The sequence below is a fragment of the Dermochelys coriacea genome, chromosome 2, assembly GCF_009764565.3.
Source record: "Dermochelys coriacea isolate rDerCor1 chromosome 2, rDerCor1.pri.v4, whole genome shotgun sequence".
NCBI classification, from domain to species: domain Eukaryota; kingdom Metazoa; phylum Chordata; order Testudines; family Dermochelyidae; genus Dermochelys; species Dermochelys coriacea.
In genome coordinates, this window is record NC_050069.1 from 147,991,026 (window position 1) to 148,009,161 (window position 18,136).

The following is an 18,136-nucleotide window of genomic DNA, read 5'->3' on the forward strand; positions in this document are numbered from 1 at the left end:
AGATACCTGCTTGAGTCTTGTCCTCCAATGACTGACAGATAGACCCATCAAACGCTGGCAGAGGAGTTCCCTTTGCTGCTCCTCAGCAGACACTCATTGGATTGGGGAGTTCACTTTGGTCCCTGTCAAACTCTGGAGCTTTTGTCTTCCCAGGACCTAAGTCTCCATATAAATATCAGAGAACTCAGGGCCAGCTGTTTGGCTTGCATGGCCTTACTCCCACATATCATGGGGCAGAGCTTTAATATTTACTGACAACACAACAGCCATGTTTCATGTAAATAGACAAGGATCCCGGTCAACAAAGTTATGCCAAGGAGGCAGTCTTGCTTTGGAACTTTTGCATCAGCCTCAAAGTGGCTTATCATTCAGGGGTTCAAAACATTCTGACAGACTGTGAAAGCAGATTGTTTGCAGGCCACCATGAATGGTCCCTTCATCCAGATATGTCCGAGGCCATTTTCCAATAGTGGGGTACTCCCCTAGTGGACCTGTTCGCAACAAATGAAAACAAAAAATATCTGGGTGGGATAATTTCCTCCTAAACTGGTCCAAAGCCCTGCTGTATCCCTCCCCTCCAGTTCTTCTACAAGGTCTTGTCCAAGGTCAGGCAAGATTGTGCTCACATTATACCAATAGCCCCACTGTAGCTTCGACAATATTGGTTTTCATTTCTACTAGCCCAATTGGTCAGACCCCCTCTGTCACTCCTGAGAGATGCATATGTCATCTCCCAGGACAACGGCTGCCTCCTCAATCCCAATCTATAGGCCTGTCAGCATGGATGCTTCATGGCTGACTTCCTCTGAAAGGTGTTGCTCTAAAAGAGTAGAAGAAATTCTCCTGAATGTTAGGAAGCCTTCAACCAGGTCTACTTACGTTGCAAAATGGAAGAAATTCCCTATTTGGCCTATGCAAAGAGGTGTCCACCCAGCCCAAGCTTCAATTCCACATATCTGGGAGTATCTCCTGTTCCTGAAGCAACAAGGACTTGCCTTTAATTCCATCAGAGTCCACCTGGTGGCTGTCTCAGTTTTCCACCTTCAACCCTTTTCTCTTCAAACCCTATGTCCGTTAGATTTCTAAAGGGATTGGATGTGCTATACCCACTGACCCATAGCCCAATTCTGCAGTTTAGTTCTGATAAAGTTTGATGGCTCCCCCCTTTGAGCCACTAGCAACTTATTCCTTTTACACCTATCTATGAAAATGGCTTTCGCTTCATCATGATTACCTTGGCCAGGAGAATAGGAGAGCTATGATCCCTGGTGTCAGAACCTCCCTACACAGTATTCCACAGTAAGATAAGGTTTTCCTTTAATCTTATCCAAAGTTCCTGACTAAAGTGGTTTCTGATATTTTCACATTAGTCAAGAAATTTACTTACTACCCTTCTTTTCAAAGCCTCATTCAAGTAGCTGGGAAGAGAAACTCCATTCTCTAGATGTTAGAAGTATTAGTCGGATCCAGGCTTTTTGTCTGGATCGGACTAGCCCATTCAGATCATCCTCACACCTATTTGTTGTAATTTCAGAAAGAGTAATGGGCCACCCAGTGTCCACTCAGATAATCTCCTCCTGGATTTCTGGATGTATATGTCTGTGCTACTGTTCTGTGGATCCAGAACTTCTATCTAAAGTGTGACTCACTCAACTAGATCAGTGGCGGCTTCCGTGGCCTTTCTTGCTTGGGTGCCCATCCTTAACATTTGTAAGGTGGCATCCTGGTCTTCAGTCCACATATTTACCTCCTATTATGCCATCACTCATTAGTCTAGAGACAAAGCCAGATTTGGATTCGTGGTCCTGCAATGCCTGTACAAGTAGACTCTGAACCCACCTCCAACTTGAACTGCTTGTGAGTCCTCCACAGTGGAATGGACATGTGCAATCACTCAAAGAAAACAATGGCTATCTACCTTTCTTTACTGTTGTTCTTTGAGCTGTGTTGCATATGTCCATTCCACAACCCACCATCTTTAAGAACATAAGAAAATAAGAATGGCCATATTGGGTCAGACCAGTGGACCAGGATCTAGCACAGTATCTTGTCTTCCAACAGTGGCCAATGCCAGATTCTTCAGAGGGAATGAACAGAACAGGGCAATTGTCAAGGTTCCTTCCCCACTCTGAACTCTAGGATACAGATGTGGGGACCTGCATGAAAGACCCCCTAAGCTTATTCTTACCAGCTTAGGTTAAAAACTTCCCCAAGGTACAAACTTTGCCTAGTCCTTGAACCATATGCTGCCACCACCAAGCATTTTAAAAAAAGAACAGGGAAAGAGCCCACTTGGAGACATCTTCCCCCAAAATATCCCCCCAAGCCCTACACTCCCTTTCCTGGGGAAGGCTTGATAAGAATCCTCACCAGTTTGTACAGGTGAACACAGACCCAAACCCTTGGATCTTAAGAACAATGAAAAATCAATCAGGTTCTTAAAAGAAGAATTTTATTTAAAGAAAAGGTAAAAGAATCACATCTGTAAAATCAGGATGGTAAATACCTTACAGGGTAATCAGATACAAAACATAGAGAATCCCTCTAGGCAAAACCTTAAGTTACAAAAAGACACAAAAACAGGAATACACATTGCATCCAGCACAGCTTATTTTACCAGCCATTAAACAAAAGGAAATCTAACGCATTTCTAGCTAGATTACTTACTAATTTAACAGGAGTTGTAAGGCTGCATTACTGATCTGTTCCCGGCGAAAGCATCACGTAGACAGACAAACCCTTTGTTCCCTCCCCTCCAGATTTGAAAGTATCTTGTCCCCTCATTTTGAGTCAGGTGCCAGCGAGGTTATCTTAGCTTCTTAACGTTTTACAGGAGAAAGGGTTTTGCCTCTGGCCAGGAGGGATTTTATAGCACTGTATACAGAAGGGTGCTTACCCTTCCCTTTATATTTATGACAGCAATTATCAAGTGATCCATCCTCTGTCATCCAGTCACAGCATCTGGTAGTTAGAGGTTTAGGGACACCCGGAGCATGGGGTTGCATTACTGACCATCTTGACTAATAGCCATTGATGGACTTATCCTCCAAGAACTTATCTAATTCTTTTTTGAAGTTATAGCTTTGACCTTAACATCCCCTGGCAATGAGTTACACTGTTTGACTGTGCGTCGTGTGAAGAAGTACTTCCTTTTGTTTGTTTTAAACCTGCTGCATATTAATTTCATTAGATGAGCCCTGGTTTTTGTTTTATGTGAAGGACTAAATAACATTCCCTTATTCACTTTCTCCACACCGTTCATGATTTTATAGACCTTTATCATATCTCTCCTTAGTTGCCTTTTTTCCAAACTGAAAAATCCCTATCCTTATAATCTCTCCTCATATGGAAGCTGTTCCATACCCCAGTTGTTTTTATTGCCCTTCTCTGTACTTTTTCCATTTCTAATGTATCTTTTTTGAGATGGAGCGACCAGAACGGTATGCAGTATTCAAAGTATAACCATACCATGGATTTATATAGTGGTATTATGATATTTACTGTCTTATTACCTATCCCTTTCCTAATGATGCCTAACATTGTTAGCTTTTTTGACTGCCATTGCACATTGAGCAGATGTTTTCAGAGAACTATCCATAATGACTCTAAAACCACTTTCTTGAGTCGTAACAGCTAATTTAGAACCTATCATTTTGTATGTATAGTTGGGATTATATGTTCCAATGTGCATTACTTTGCATTTATCAAAATTGAATTTCATCTGCCGTTTTGTTGCCCAATCACCCAGTTTTATGAGATCCCTTTGTAACTATTTGCAGTCTGCTTTGGACTTAACTATCTTGAGTAGTCTTGTGTCATCTGCAAACTTTGCACCTCACTGTTTACCCCTTTTTCCAGAACATGTGAATATGTAGAACAGCACTGGTCCTAGTACAGATCCCTGGGGTACCCTGCTATTTGCCACTCTTCGTTGTGAAAACTGATGATTTATTCCTACCCTTTGTTTCCTGTCATAGCTTCAATTACATATACATAATTAAACACCTGTAATGCTTTTGCTGCCAATTAGAAAGCAGGACAGTTATTCTCTGGCCCTCAGGGATGTTATGTAGCCTAGTGATCCTTTCAAAGATGGTCAAATATTCCTCAGTGCAATCAGTTTCCTTGTAACTAGGGTAGAATTTGTCCCAGTCATGTGATCCTTGGAGAGGAGTGCTTGCTGCCTAAGGGTTTTGTATCCATAGCTCCAGCATCCTGTGTTCATGATTTCTCCTCCCACTTCCACTCCTCTAGTTCTGTGGCTCACTAATGTGAAGCTATTTCTGCTGCCTGTTTCTGCTTCTCAGCTTCCAGGGCTCTTTGGTGTGCTGCTTCCTCTGACTCCCACTTTTCCTTTTCTGCCTACAGGGGTCTCTGGTGGGTTTCCTCTTGTGCTGCCGGTTTCTCTTTGGCTGCTTACATCTGGAATTCTCATTCCTTTGCCACCTATAACTTGGCCAACTGTAACTTCATGGCTGTTCTGCTGATAGAAAATCAGCCTAAGGCAGCCAAGCCTTTGCCCTCAGGCCCTTTTATTGGATCAGTCTGATCTTTGGACCATTTATCCTGCTGGCTCATTTTTTACTTTTAGTTCTCTTTTCTTTACCGGAAATAAACTAATGGAAAATAACTGTAATCCTTTTATTTGTCTATTCCCCAACCTTCTCACTTGTGAATCTCTTAGAATCTAGTTTACAAGTGCTTGGGGTCTGATCCTTAGCTAACCAGTAAACTGTGTAAATCCTGGCAATTACATCATTATGAAGGTTATTAGGGTACCCAGGACCATAAGTCACCTTGTTAATCCCTTCATTCCAGCATGAGGATGCCTTCCTTATGCTTATCTGGGTGCTACCCCTCTGATATCGCCCAATCACTCTTCTCTGGGCAATGTTAGCCCTTACTTTGGAGTGCATCTATTGTTAACCTGCAAAGCAGTCACCCTTATCCACTGAATACTCCCAGAAATATCAGGTCTGCTGTCTCTAAGGGATCAGTGAACACGGCAGCTTGCATAATTCAACCCATGAATGGGGACATCCTCAGCCCACCTTCAATCCTTCTTATTGGCCCTAGTGCGGCTCGTAGGACCCACAAGCATGATACTCCAGGTCAGAGCAATCTAACAGGGAATCATTCTCCCTACTGCAAGAAAGTAATTAGAGCTTCCACCTGATCCCCATGAGCTGGATCCGCTAGTTCTGGCAAGGTTATCCTCCTCATCTCCTGATGAGGCAGTCATCCCAGCTTCACCATTCCCTCTGGGTGACCATAAGCAATTTTGAAAGCTGCTACATAGGGTGGCAGAGGAGCTCCAGATGTTCCTGGAGAAGGTTCAGGACACACAACTCAAGCTCCTGGACATCCTACATCACACAGGGTCCAGCCGGATAGTACTGGTGAATGAAGCCAGATATATCCAGCATATATTGGCAACGTGTATCTCTACCCCCAAGAGGGCTAAGAAGCACTACTTTGTCCCAGCTAAGGAAACAGAGTTTCCATTTAACCACCTTGCACCAAACTCCCTCCTTGTTCAGATTGTCACAGAAAGATGTAGCCACCCACTCTGAAATTAGGGAGGCCAAGTGACTGGACCTGCTGGGAAGGAAGGTTTTTACATCATCTAGTTCAATATTCTGAATATTCTATGTAGTGCTGTTGGCCAAGTACGATTTTCTGAATTATTGACAGTTCTTGGATTTTAAGAACAAATTTCCCCAAGCAAGACATGGCTCAATTTCAAGCCCTTATTGATGAAGGCAGGTTGGTATCCAGCATTTTTTGAGAAACTAGAACACAGTGGAGCATTTGCCCTTCAAGACCAACCTTTTCAACAAAAAGACTGAGGAGTCTTTGCACTCACTATAGGACTTCAGGGCAACCCTCCATTTTCTGGGTGTATATATATACACCTGCCCCAAAGATCCACGAGCATCCTGGCAAAACAAGAGCTGTGCCTCAACCATTTTGCCATCAGTGATTCTATGAATCTCTTTGTGAATGGCAGTGTACACAAAAGCCACGATACCTACACTCTACACATCCGTCACCTCAATCCAACCTTATTCCCCAGGCAAAAGATACTACTGATACCATCTCTACCCAATCCTCACATATGCTTTGGTAGCTCTTTCTCCACAACTGGAGTGCAATAACAGTGGACAAGTTGGGTGCTGAATATCATCCATTCTGTCTATACCAATATGTTTCTCTTCTTACCCCCATCCAAAATGTCCTTCCCCATCCTTCTTTGAGACCATTCTCATGAGGAGATCCTTTGCCCAGAGGTAGAATCCCTCCTTAGAGACATTTACTAGTTCCCAAAAAGAAGGGAGGGTGGAGACCCTACTCTCCATCTGCACCAACTCTGTCTTTTTTTTTTTTTTTTTTAAATTTGCAAACTAAAATTCCATATGGTTACACTGGCATAAATATTTTCATCCCTCAAAAGAAGCACAGCTTTCAATATGAAAGATGCATACTTCCATGTGGACATTGACCCCTTCCACACAAGATTTCTGTCAGGTTTATGGTGGGTCCTGACCAGTACCAATACAGGGTACTCTCATTTGGCCTAGCAACCACACCCAACATCTTCCTCAAATTGTTTCTAGTAGTAGTAGCACAGTTCAGATGCAGCAGCTTCACCATTTTCGTATATTTAGACTATTGGCATCTTGTTGAAAGGACACATGAGAAAGCCCTTACATCAACATCATCTCTGCGTCACCTTCTCTCATCCCTAGGAGTCTGTGTGAACATGAAAAAATCTACCCTGATTCCAACTAAGACTTCAGAATTTATAGGGGCAATCTTCAATTCAGTCAGGGTGAGGGTTTATCTCCCGATGGATAGATTTCACACCATGAGTAATGTGATAGACCAGGTAATGTGTGCCTCTTGAACATAATTTCAGACTTTCCTTTCTCTCCCGGAATGCATCATGGACTTATATTACACTATTTACCAGTCTCCACTTCCATTGCCCGCAGACTTAGTTCCAAACAGTATATACACCAACCAGTCACAGAATGAACACCATAGTGACTTCCTACCAGGTTGAGGACCTCATTAATTGGTGGAAAAATCCTGAGTAAGTGTGTGTAGGTATTCCTTTCCTAGCCCCACACCTGAAAAGATGATCATTACATTACATTACTCCATGATAGGCTGGGGACCTCATGTGAACAGTCAGGTGGTGCAGGGACTTGGATGCCTTGAGAGCCCAAAATGCACATCAGTCTTCCAGGCAGTCCAGGAAGTTTGTATAGCCTTTCTACCGTTCATCCAGTTTCACCATAAACAGGGCTGAGTGAGAGCCATCCCCCTGTGTGTAGAAGCTCTCACCTTATGGAACTGGTGGATCAAAAATCATATTACCCTATTGGCAGTGTACTCTCCAGAAATCCAGAATTAATTGGAAGACAGCCTAAGCCAGTAGTGAACAGTATTTTCACTCAGTGGGGAACCCCCATTTCGGGCAGGCAAACAGGAAATGCAACATGTACTTCTCCAGGGGAGCTCAAGAAAAGCACTCCGGAGGCAATATTCTCCTTCTGACCTGGTCAGATTACTTGAGCTATGTCTACCTTCCCATCATGATACCAGCTCAGGTTCTATAGAAGATTTAGCCCAAGACAAAGCACAAGTCATCCTCATTGCTCCCAAATGGCCCAGACAGTTCTGGTTTCTAAGCCTCCTACAATGTCACCCCATCCAACAATCAGCATGCAATCCTTTCCAAATCTCTTGACTCAAAGCACTTCATCTCATGGCTTGGCATTTGGATGGGTGTCAAGCCTAGAAAGTACCTGCTGTGAAGTCATGCAACCTTTCTTAATAATAGCAGAAATGACTCCACCAGAAAATGCTACCTAGCTAAGTGGAAACATTTCTCTATCTGGGCCTGGCAAAAGCATACATCTTCAGAGACAGCAGATAGTCCCACTGTTTTAGACTTACTATGAAGGCATCAGTTCTTTCCCTTAATTCACTGCGAGTTCACCTGGTGGCAATCAGCATGTGTCACCTGCCATCAGATCTTTACCCAGCCAGTAACCAAATTCTTGGAAGGCCTGATGAGAACCTTTCCACCAGTAAACAAACAAAACCTTCAATGTGACCTTAACTTAGTACTTTTGACACTCCACTAAATCACTCTTTGAACAACTAGCTGTGTGTTCCATGTTTTACCTCCTGATGAAGGTAGCATTCCTCATTGCTATCACCTTGGCCAGAAGGGTAAGTGAAGTAGGGGCACTGACAACTACAAGAGATATTCCTAAGGCATATTCCAGTTATATCATATTCATACTTATAAGCATATTTCCATAAAACATATGGAATGCAACGTCACATATGCAATATTCCATGAGGACAAAGTTTTGCTATGACTACACCCAAAATTCCCTCCTAAATTTAATTTAGGAATTTCACATTGGCTAGTTTACCTACCTGTTTTGGGGGGGGGGGGGGGAGAGGGTTTGGTTTTTTTCCCCTGAAGCCCCATGCCTCTGGCAAGGAGAGGATTCTTCATTTCATTGATGTGTGATTTTTACCTTCTGAAAACAAAACAGATCAGAAAGCCTCCTAGGGTATGTCTACACTGCAGTTAAACACCTGTTGTTGGCCCTTGTCAACGGACTCAGCTACAGGGTTGTTTAATTCGTGGTGTAGATGTTTGTGCTTGGGCTGGAGCCCTGGCTCTGTGACCCTGTGAAGCTGGAGGGTCCCAGGGTTCAAGGCCGAGTCCAAACATCTACACAGCAATTAGACAGTCCCATAGCCTGAGCCCAAGTCAGCTGACCGGGCCAACTGTGGGTGCTTAATTGCAATGTAGACATACTCCTAGACTGTTGGTTGCCATAACAGAACAAGTTCAAGGTCAAGCTGTATTCTCCCAGAGAATCTCTAAGTGGGTCTCTGGCTGTATCGTACTCTATAGTTGACACAACTCCCTCCCCGTATGGGCTCATATGCATAAGAGGCATCACTTCAAGAGGTATCCCTGCTTGATATTTGCAGTGCAGTTACATGGAGTTCCATCTACACATTCACAGGACATTATGCCTTGATCCAAGACTGGTCCGCTGACGCATAATTTGTGGCAGTGGTTCTACAAACATCCTTGCACCCTTCTCTTCTCTAGGTACTATTTTGTCAGTCACCCACAGTAGAATATGCACTTGAAGAAAGGGAAGTAACTGGAGTTCTTCAAGGTATGTGGTCCCTATCTGTATTCCGCTACCCACTCTCCTTCTCTGCTTTAGATCATGACTGGCTTTGCCATAGACAAAGGAACAGAAGAGCCAGTTGGTCTGCCCTGCCTCATTCTTTATACCCTCAGTACGGAGATGAGGATAGCAGGGGCTTGGGCATAGACCAACAGACACAGCTTGCAAGAATTCTCTGGTCTCCGGCACTTGTATACCTACAGTGGTATATAGATGGGGACCATGCATCTCAAAAAACTCCAGTTATAAAGGTAGGTAACTTCCCTTTGTGCATTTCTCTGGATCCCCCTCAGTCTCTCTCCTGCATCCCCTTCATTCCCTTCTGGTCATAGCCAAAATCCACATATGGAATGTACTTGATGAACTTGTATCAACCAGAATTGTAGTCTTGTTTAAGATCTTGTCAAAGTAATTTGATATCAGTTTTCTAAGGAAGGGGAAAAGCAGCAAAAGACTTTCTACAAAGTCAGAAGCAGGAGAGAATGTCTTAGCTTCTGTCTGTATAGAATCTTTCTTGCTTCTCTTTCTTTGCTTGACATAAATTGGATGAATGTCTGTCTTCTGATTATCCTTTCTATTTTCCACTCTCTCATGTTCCCTTAAAACCAATTCATTCTCTAGTGGATCTGCGGTGGTGCTGCCGTCAGTTGTCCAGTAATTCTTCTGTCTTTCTCATAGTACTTATCAGCTACACACCAAGACGACCGATCTTTTTCTCTAATGCAGCCATCAACTTGGACTTTATGCACAGAAAGCCTCTTCTGTCGACAGGGAGGAAACAAAATTTGGCTTGTAAGGGATGTGTCATAATAACTGTTCCATCATTGGTCAACATCATTGCTTATGTAGAATTGTACCTGGAGAAAAAGCTCCTACACTCAGGCCTGGTCTATACTGAGGTTGGGATTGATCTAAGATATGCAACTTCAGCTACGAGACTACCGTAGCTGAAGTCGACATTCTTAGATCGACTTACTGCGGCATCTTCACAGCAGTGAGTCGACTGCTGGCACTCCCCCATTGACTCCGCTTGCACCTCTTGCAGCGGTGGAGTACAGGAGTCAATGGGAGAGCGCTTGGGGGATCAATTTATCACGTCTAGATAAATCGATCTCCAATAGATGGATCACTACCCGCTGATCCAGCGGGTAGTGTAGGCCTGGCCTCAGACTCCCGTTAACATGTGGTGTTTCCCCACTCAGGAGTTTGTTTTGCAACTATTTTATATACCTAGCATAGCAGGTCAGTATGATTCCTTGTTAACTGGTGTGACAGGGTCGGGCCAGATGGCTACAGGAGAGTGATAGAAGGCAGATACATTATCCCCAGGTTAAGTAGGTCCCTTTTCCCTGGGTAAGGTAACAGGGAAGGTTCCAGAACAATCAGGAACTTTCCAGAAACAATTAAGGCAGACAGCCTGATTAGAACACTTGCAGCCAATCAAGAAGCTGCTAGAATCAATTAAGGCAGGCTAATCAGGACACCTGGGTTTAAAAAGGGGCCCACTTCAGTTTGTGGTGCGCGTGTGAGGAGCTGGGAGCAAGAGGCACTAGGAGCTGAGAGTGAGAAGCATACTGCTGGAGAATTGAGGAGTACAATCATTATCAGACATCAGGAGAAAGGTCCTGTGGTGAGAATAAAGAAGGTGTTTCGAGGAGGCCATGGGGAAGTAGCCCAGGGAGTTGTAGCTGTCACGCAGCTTTTACAGGAGCCACTGGAGACGACTGCAATCCACAGGCCCCTCGGCTGGAAACTGGAGTAGAGGGCAGGCCCGAGTTCCCCTCCATCTCTCCATCCCCCCAACTCCCTACTTGATACCGGAGGAGTTGAACTGGACTGTGGGTTCCACAAGAGGGGAAGGTCTCTGGCCTGTTTCCTGATCCACTAGGTGGATCAGCAGAGACTGCGGGGATTGTTTTTCTTCCTTTCCCCATTCTGGCCAGTGATGAGGCTGAGTGAACAGCAGATTTGAGCCACGAAAGTGGCCAAAGTGAGGGCTGCCGTGAACCTCTGAGGCGAGAAAATCCGCAAATAAGCGCAGGACCCACTAAGGCAGCAGAGGAACTTTGTCACAACTGGTGTCAGGGGTGGGATTTGGTGTGCAAAGCATGGCGGAAAAAGGAGATGATGGTGGTGGTGGTTTGTTTAAAAAAAAAATGAGAGAGAAAGATGCTTTATTTTTTTTTTCACCACAATGGAGGAGGTAGTGCGGGCACTGATACAAGCCACGGCTGCCCAGCAGTAGGCTACCCGTATCCAGGCAGCCACCCAACAGGAGGCAGTGCGGCTGCAGCAAGAGACTAATCGCCTGCTGATGGACCAGGCTGCTCAAGTCTGGGCTATGTTGCGGGAACTGGTAAATCAAGTGAAGGAAGGCCCTTACAGAGATCAACCACGGCCATGATGGGACGCGGATCATACGGGCCAGCAATTGGCTGCAGAAAATGACGGGGGAGGATGACATAGAGGCATATCTCCTGGCCTTTGAGAGGACAGCCCTACAGGAGGCCTGGCCTCAAGATCAGTGGTCTGGCATCCTCCCCCCATTCCTGTGTGGAGAGGTCCAGAAGGCCTACTATGATCTGCCTGAAGAAGCTGAAGCAGACTACCCCCAGCTGAAAGCAGAGATCCTGGCCAGATCTGGGGTAACGACCGCAGTGCGGGCCCAGCGGTATCATGAGTGGAAGTACCAGGAAAACAAAACCCCGCGGTCCTAATTGTTTGACTTCATCGATCTCACACGAAAGTGGTTGCGAACTGAGTCCTGGAGTCCGGAGGAGATACTAGAGGTTCTGATCATTGACCGGTACATGAGAGGACTACTGCCAGACCTTCGCGCCTGGGTCAGCCAGAATGAACTCTCCACCTATGACGAGGTTGTCGCACTGGTAGAGAGGCGAAGGACAGCAAGGGAGCTGACCCGACCAGTTAAGGAAGAAGCACCCTGCGTTAAACTAGCAGCACCAAGCCCTAGTGCTCGGGTGACTGGGCCACCAGGAGAGGCCAGGTGGAAAAAGAGAGGGGCTGAAGGCCCACCAGAAGCCATAAAACGTCAGAGCACTGAGGGGGAAGAGGATTGTGATGTTAGACTGCCCAAACCAAGAGACCGGGGAATGCCTAGGGCTCCCTACAGATGTTACGCCTGCGGGGAGTGGGGGCACATAGCTGCACAGTGTCCCAATGATGAGGAGCCTATGCAGTGTAACCTGGGGAACTGGGCAGACCCATGCTCCCTGATCTACATTGCGGGGGTCTCACTAACCCCACATATGTACACCAGACCAGTGAAGCTAAATTGGGTAGAGACCACGGCATTGGTTGATTTGGGGAGTGTTATCATGCTTGTCTCAGGGAAGCTCGTGAAGCATAGTCAGCTGCTGTGGGGTAAGCATATGGGGATAACATGCGTCCATGGGACAGTTGGTTATTACCCAATCATCCCAGTAAAAATTGAGTTTCAGGGGAATACTACTGAGGTAGCAGTAAGTGTAGTCCCTAAACTCCCATACCTGGTGCTCATAGGGAGAGACTTCCCAGGGTTTGGAGACTTACTCCCAGTAAGGGAATTGGAGAAAGGGGGAAACCCTGAAGTCAGTGAGGCATCCACACTAGACTGTCAACCCCCAGTCTTCTCTGAAATATCCCCAGATTTGTTTTCCACTCCCAGACAGAGTAGAAAGTTGAAAAGGGAAAGGAGGGCAGCTAAGGCCTTTGGAACCCAAATACTGACCCAAAGCCAGAGGTTTGAGTAGCAGCCGTGTTAGTCTGTATTCGCAAAAAGAAAAGGAGTACTTGTGGCACCTTTGAGACTAACAAATTTATTTGAGCATAAGCTTTTGTGAGCTACAGCTCACTTCATCGGATGCATTTGGGGGAAAATACAGAGGGGAGATTGATATACACACACACACATGAACATGAAACAATGGGTTTTATCATACATACTGTAAGGAGAGTGATCACTTAAGATAAGCCATCACCAGCGGGGGGGGGGAGGAGGAACCTTTGATGGTGACAAGCAAGGTAGGCTATTTCCAGCAGTTAACTAGAACATCTGAGGAATGGTGGGGGGTGGGGTGGGGGGGGAGAAATAACATGGGGAAATAGTTTTACTTTGTGTAATGATTCATCCATTCCCAGTCTCTATTCAAGCCTAAGTTAATTGTATCCAGTTTGCAAATTAATTCCAATTTAGCAGTCTCTCGTTGGAGTCTGGTTTTGAAGTTTTTTTGTTGAAGGATAGCCACCCTCAGGTCTGTAATCGAGTGACCGGAGAGATTGAAGTGTTCTCCAACTGGTTTTTGAATGTTATAATTCTTGACGTCTGAGTTGTGTCCATTTATTTTTTTACATAGAGACTGTCCAGTTTGGCCAATGTACATGGCAGAAGGGCATTGTTGGCATATATCACATTGGTAGATGTGCAGGTGAACGAGCCTCTGATAGTGTGGCTGATGTGATTAGGCCCTATGATGGTGTCCCCTGAATAGATATGTGGACAGAGTTGGCAACGGGCTTTTTTGCAAGGATAGGTTCCTGGGTTAGTGGTTCTGTTGTGTGGCTGCTGGTGAGTATTTGCTTCAGATTGGGGGGCTGTCTGTATGTATGTCGCTCTTGTATGTAGGCGGACCGGATCAGCTGAAAAGGAGGCCACCCAGGAGGGAGAAGCACCCGAGTCTGACGCATACCCTAACGCCTCTGAACCAGTAGAGGGCACAGAGACTGGCCCCCTAGATCTTGGGCAGATTAACCTGGGGAGAGGAAATTTTGGACTGGACCAGGCTGAAGACTCAAGGTACAACAACGTTAGGAAGGAGGTGACCGAAATAGATGGGGTCCCTGTTGAAGTGAAAACCCAGGGACCAGGACCCTATTTCATAATGAAGAAGAATCTCTTATACCAGGTTGCACCAGTACAGGGGCAGAAGGTACAGCAGATCCTAGTACCTCAAAAACTCCAGAATGCTGTATTAAGTCTTAACCATAGTCATCTTTTTGGGGGGTCATTTGGGGGTAGAGAAGATCCTGGCACAGGTCCTGCGACGATTCTTCTGACCCGGAGTACATGAAGAAGTGCGGAGGTACTGTGCATTCTGCCCAGAGTGCCAGCTGCACAGTCCCTGTCCCCACTTGAGGGCACCTTTAGTACCCCTTCCCATCATAGAGGTCCCCTTCAAGGGAATACCCATGGACCTAGTGGGACCCCCGGAGAAGACAGCCCGGGGCCACCAATATATACTTCTCATTCTGGATTATGCTACTCGCTACCCAGAAGCCATCCCCCTGCAAAATACAGCCTCTAAAAGGATAGCTAAAGAGTTGGTGGGGATCTTTGTCTGAGTGGGGCTACCAGAGGAGATATTAACAGACCAAGGTACCCCATTTATGTTGAAGCTAATGAAGGACCTCTGTATGCTGCTCCATATCCATACCCTGAGAACTTCTGTCTATCATCCGCAGACCGATGGGCTGGTAGAAAGGTTTCACCAAACCCTCAAGGCAATGATAAGGAAAGTGGTAAGTTGGGACGGGAAGGATTGGGACACCCTACTACCCTACCTTACGTTCGCAATCCGGGAGGTACCTCAGGCCTCAACTGGGTTTTCCTCTTTTGAGTTATTATACGGACACTACCCCCGTGGCATACTAGATATTGCAAAAGAAATCTGGGAAGAGGAACCCAATGAGGAGAGAAATATAATTGACCATGTGTTGCAGATGCAACAACGGATAGCCCGGGTCACCCCATTGTACGGGAACATTTGGAAAAGGCGAAGGAGGCTCAGCATACCCATTACAATCGCCAGGCAAAAGTCTGACGGTTCCAACCGGGGAATCGGGTGATGGTGTTGGTACTCATGGCAGAAAGCAAGCTTTTGGCCCAATGGCGGGGCCCTATGAGATGGTTGAACCTGTGGGGGGAATAACTTACAAGGACGCCGGAAACAAGAACAAATTTATCACATTAACCTCTTAAAGCCTTGGCACCAACGAGAGGCGTGTGTAGTGGCCCAAGAGACCCCAATCCAGGGAAATAACATGCAGGAGCAGATCAGGATGTCCACTGATCTGACACCAAACCAGAAGAAGGAGGTAACTGAGATGATCAACCAATACCAGGATGTGTTTTCAACCAAACCAGTTCGGACCACTGAAGCATATCACCACATTATCACAGACCCTGGGGCAAAAGTAATTTTAAGGCCCTATCGGGTCCCAGCAGCAAAAAGGGAGGAGATCAAGGCAGAGGTAAAAAGGATGTTGGAGCTGGGAGTCATCGAAGAATCCCACAGTCAGTGGTCAAGCCCGATTGTGTTGGTGTCCAAACCAATGGCACCACTAGGTTTTGTAATGACTTTCGCCAGCTGAATGAGAGATCCAAATTAGATGCATACCCCATCCCAATGAGTTAGTTGACTGCCTGGCAATGCCCGATTTTTGACCACCCTTGATTTAACAAAGGGATACTGGCAGATTCCCCTTGCCAAAGATATGAAAGAAAAAAGGGCATTCTCTACCCCAGAGGGTCTGTTTCAATATACTGTTGTTCCTTCTGGACTGCATGGGGCACCTGCCACCTTCCAGCGTCTTATGGACAAACTCCTACTGCCCCATACCAGTTATGCAGCGGCATACCTGGATGATGTGATTATTCACACCCCCAACTGGGAAACCCACTTGGAAAAGGTGGAAGCAGTTCTGGACACACTAAGACGGGCTGGCCTCATAGCCAACCCAGCCAAGTGTGCTATAGAGCTAGCCGAGGCTAAATACCTTGGCTACCTTGTAGGAAGGGGCATGGTCAAGCCCAAACTAAACAAACTAGAGGCTATCCAAAATTGGCCCTGGCCTAATTGGAAAAAGCAAGTCCGGGGCATTCCTGGGTGTGGTGCGGTACAACTGACGATTTATTCCCCATTTTGCTAGCAGAGCGAGTCCCCTGACAGACCTGATAAAAGCCTGGGATCTGGACATGGTGAAGTGGACAGATGCCTCAGAGAAAGCATTCATGGATCTACATACAGCCCTCTGCGGTAACCCCATGCTTGTAGCCCCAGACTTCAACAAAGAATTCATTTTACAGACAGATGCATCTGAAGTAGGATTGGGAGCTGTCCTATCGCAGATGGTCAGAGATGAAGAACACCCAATCCTCTACCGCAGCAGGAAACTCCTCCCGAGAGAGCAGAAGTATGCCGTGGTTGAAAGAGTGCCTAGCTGTGAAATGGGCCATGGAAACACTATGTTATTACCTTCTGGGATGATGGTTTATCCTTGTGACCAACCGTGCACCCCTCCAGTGGATGCAGCGAAATAAAGAGAAGAACGCAAGGGTGACTAGATGGTTCCTGTCCCTACAACTTTTCCAATACACCATACAACAACCAGGCTGGAAGCCACCATGGTAATGCAGATGGCTAGTCATGGGTACATTGCCTGATGTCCCAAGTTGCCCAACCCCGTGGTGTTGAGCGGGAGGGGATATGTGACAGGGTCAGGCCAGATGGCTACAGGAGTGTGATAGAAGGCAAATATATTAGCCCCAGGTTAAGTAGGTCCCTTTTCCTTGAGTAAGGTAACAGGGAAGGTTCCAGAACAATCAGGAACTTTCCTGAAACAATTAAGGCAGACAGCCTGATTAGAACACCTGCAGCCAATCAAGAAGCTGCTAGAATCAATTAAGGCATGCTAATCAGGTCACCTGGGTTTAAAAAGGAGCTCACTTCAGTTTGTGGTGCATGTGTGAGGAGCTGGGAATGAGAAGTACTAGGAGCTGAGAGTAAGAAGGCATACTGCTGGAGAACTGAGGAGTACAAGCATTATCAGACATCAGGAGGAAGGTCCTGTGGTGAGAATAAAGAAGGTGTTGGGAGGAGGGCATGGGGAAGTAGAGTTGTAGCTGTCACACAGCTGTTAGAGGAGCCACTGTAGACAGCTGCAATCCACAGGGCCCTGGGCGGGAACCCGGAGTAGAGGGCGGGTCCAGGTTCCTCCTATCCCTCCATCCCCCCAATTCCCTACTTGATACCGGAGGAGTTGAACTGGACTGTGGGATCCACCAGAGGGGAAGGTCTCTGGCCTGTTCCCCGATCCACTTGGTGGATCAGCAGAGACTGCAGGGATTGTTCTTCTTCCTTTCCCTATGCTGGCCAGTGATGAGGCTAACTGAGTGAACAGCAAATTTGAGCCACGAAAGTGGCCAAACTGAGGGCTGCCGTGAACCTCTGAGGTGAGAAAATCGCCAATAAGCGCAGGACCAACCAAGGCAGCAGAGGAACTTTGCCACACGGGAGGATTAACAGCTCAGACTTCAATCACATAGCCTGAACAAAGGGTCAAGATCCCCAGTCACATGGCCCTTAGAGAGACAAACAGGTCAAACATACACTCACTACGTCAAATCAAATCACAGGTTCTGCAACTGCTACTCATACTCCCCTTAGCCTCTCCCTTTTGCCTTAGGTCTTAACATGAGTACAATACTTAAAATTTTTGTTCAGGGCCTATTTTCCTGTGACCAGTTTTTTCTAAGATTTATTAAAAAGGTAATATTAACAGTCTGGAGAGCACTCCTACTAACACTTTTAAACTCTTGGGTGCAAGTTCTGCTAATTTAAAGGACCTGCCATTTAAAATTTTTTTAACTTTAGTAGCTGCTGTGTAACATGCCCTTTAGTTACTGTTGGATTAAAAAGGACGTCGTCATTATATAGTATGAATACATTATCCAGCTTAGAGACTAACAAATTTATTAGCTACAGCTCACGAAAGCTTATGCTCTAATAAATTTGTTAGTCTCTAAGGTGCCACAAGTACTCCTTTTCTTTTTGCGAATACAGACTAACACGGCTACTACTCTGAAACCTGTCATTATCCAGGTTGACTCCAAATACAGAACA

The 18,136-nt window shown here is 45.8% G+C and overlaps 1 protein-coding gene across 5 annotated transcripts in view; it reads left to right on the top strand.

The window, feature by feature from the left end:
- NFX1 (nuclear transcription factor, X-box binding 1) overlaps nt 1-18,136 on the top strand; it is a 226,272-nt gene that overhangs the window by 130,903 nt on the left and 77,233 nt on the right. For 2 of the 5 annotated variants that reach the window (XM_043508486.1, XM_043508488.1), the window contains one exon: nt 9,152-9,221. The exons of the other annotated variants lie outside the window; for them this stretch is intronic. In XM_043508486.1, the coding sequence (XP_043364421.1) occupies nt 9,152-9,221 (70 nt within the window). The remainder of the gene's footprint in view (nt 1-9,151; nt 9,222-18,136) is intronic. 5 annotated transcript variants of the gene reach the window in all.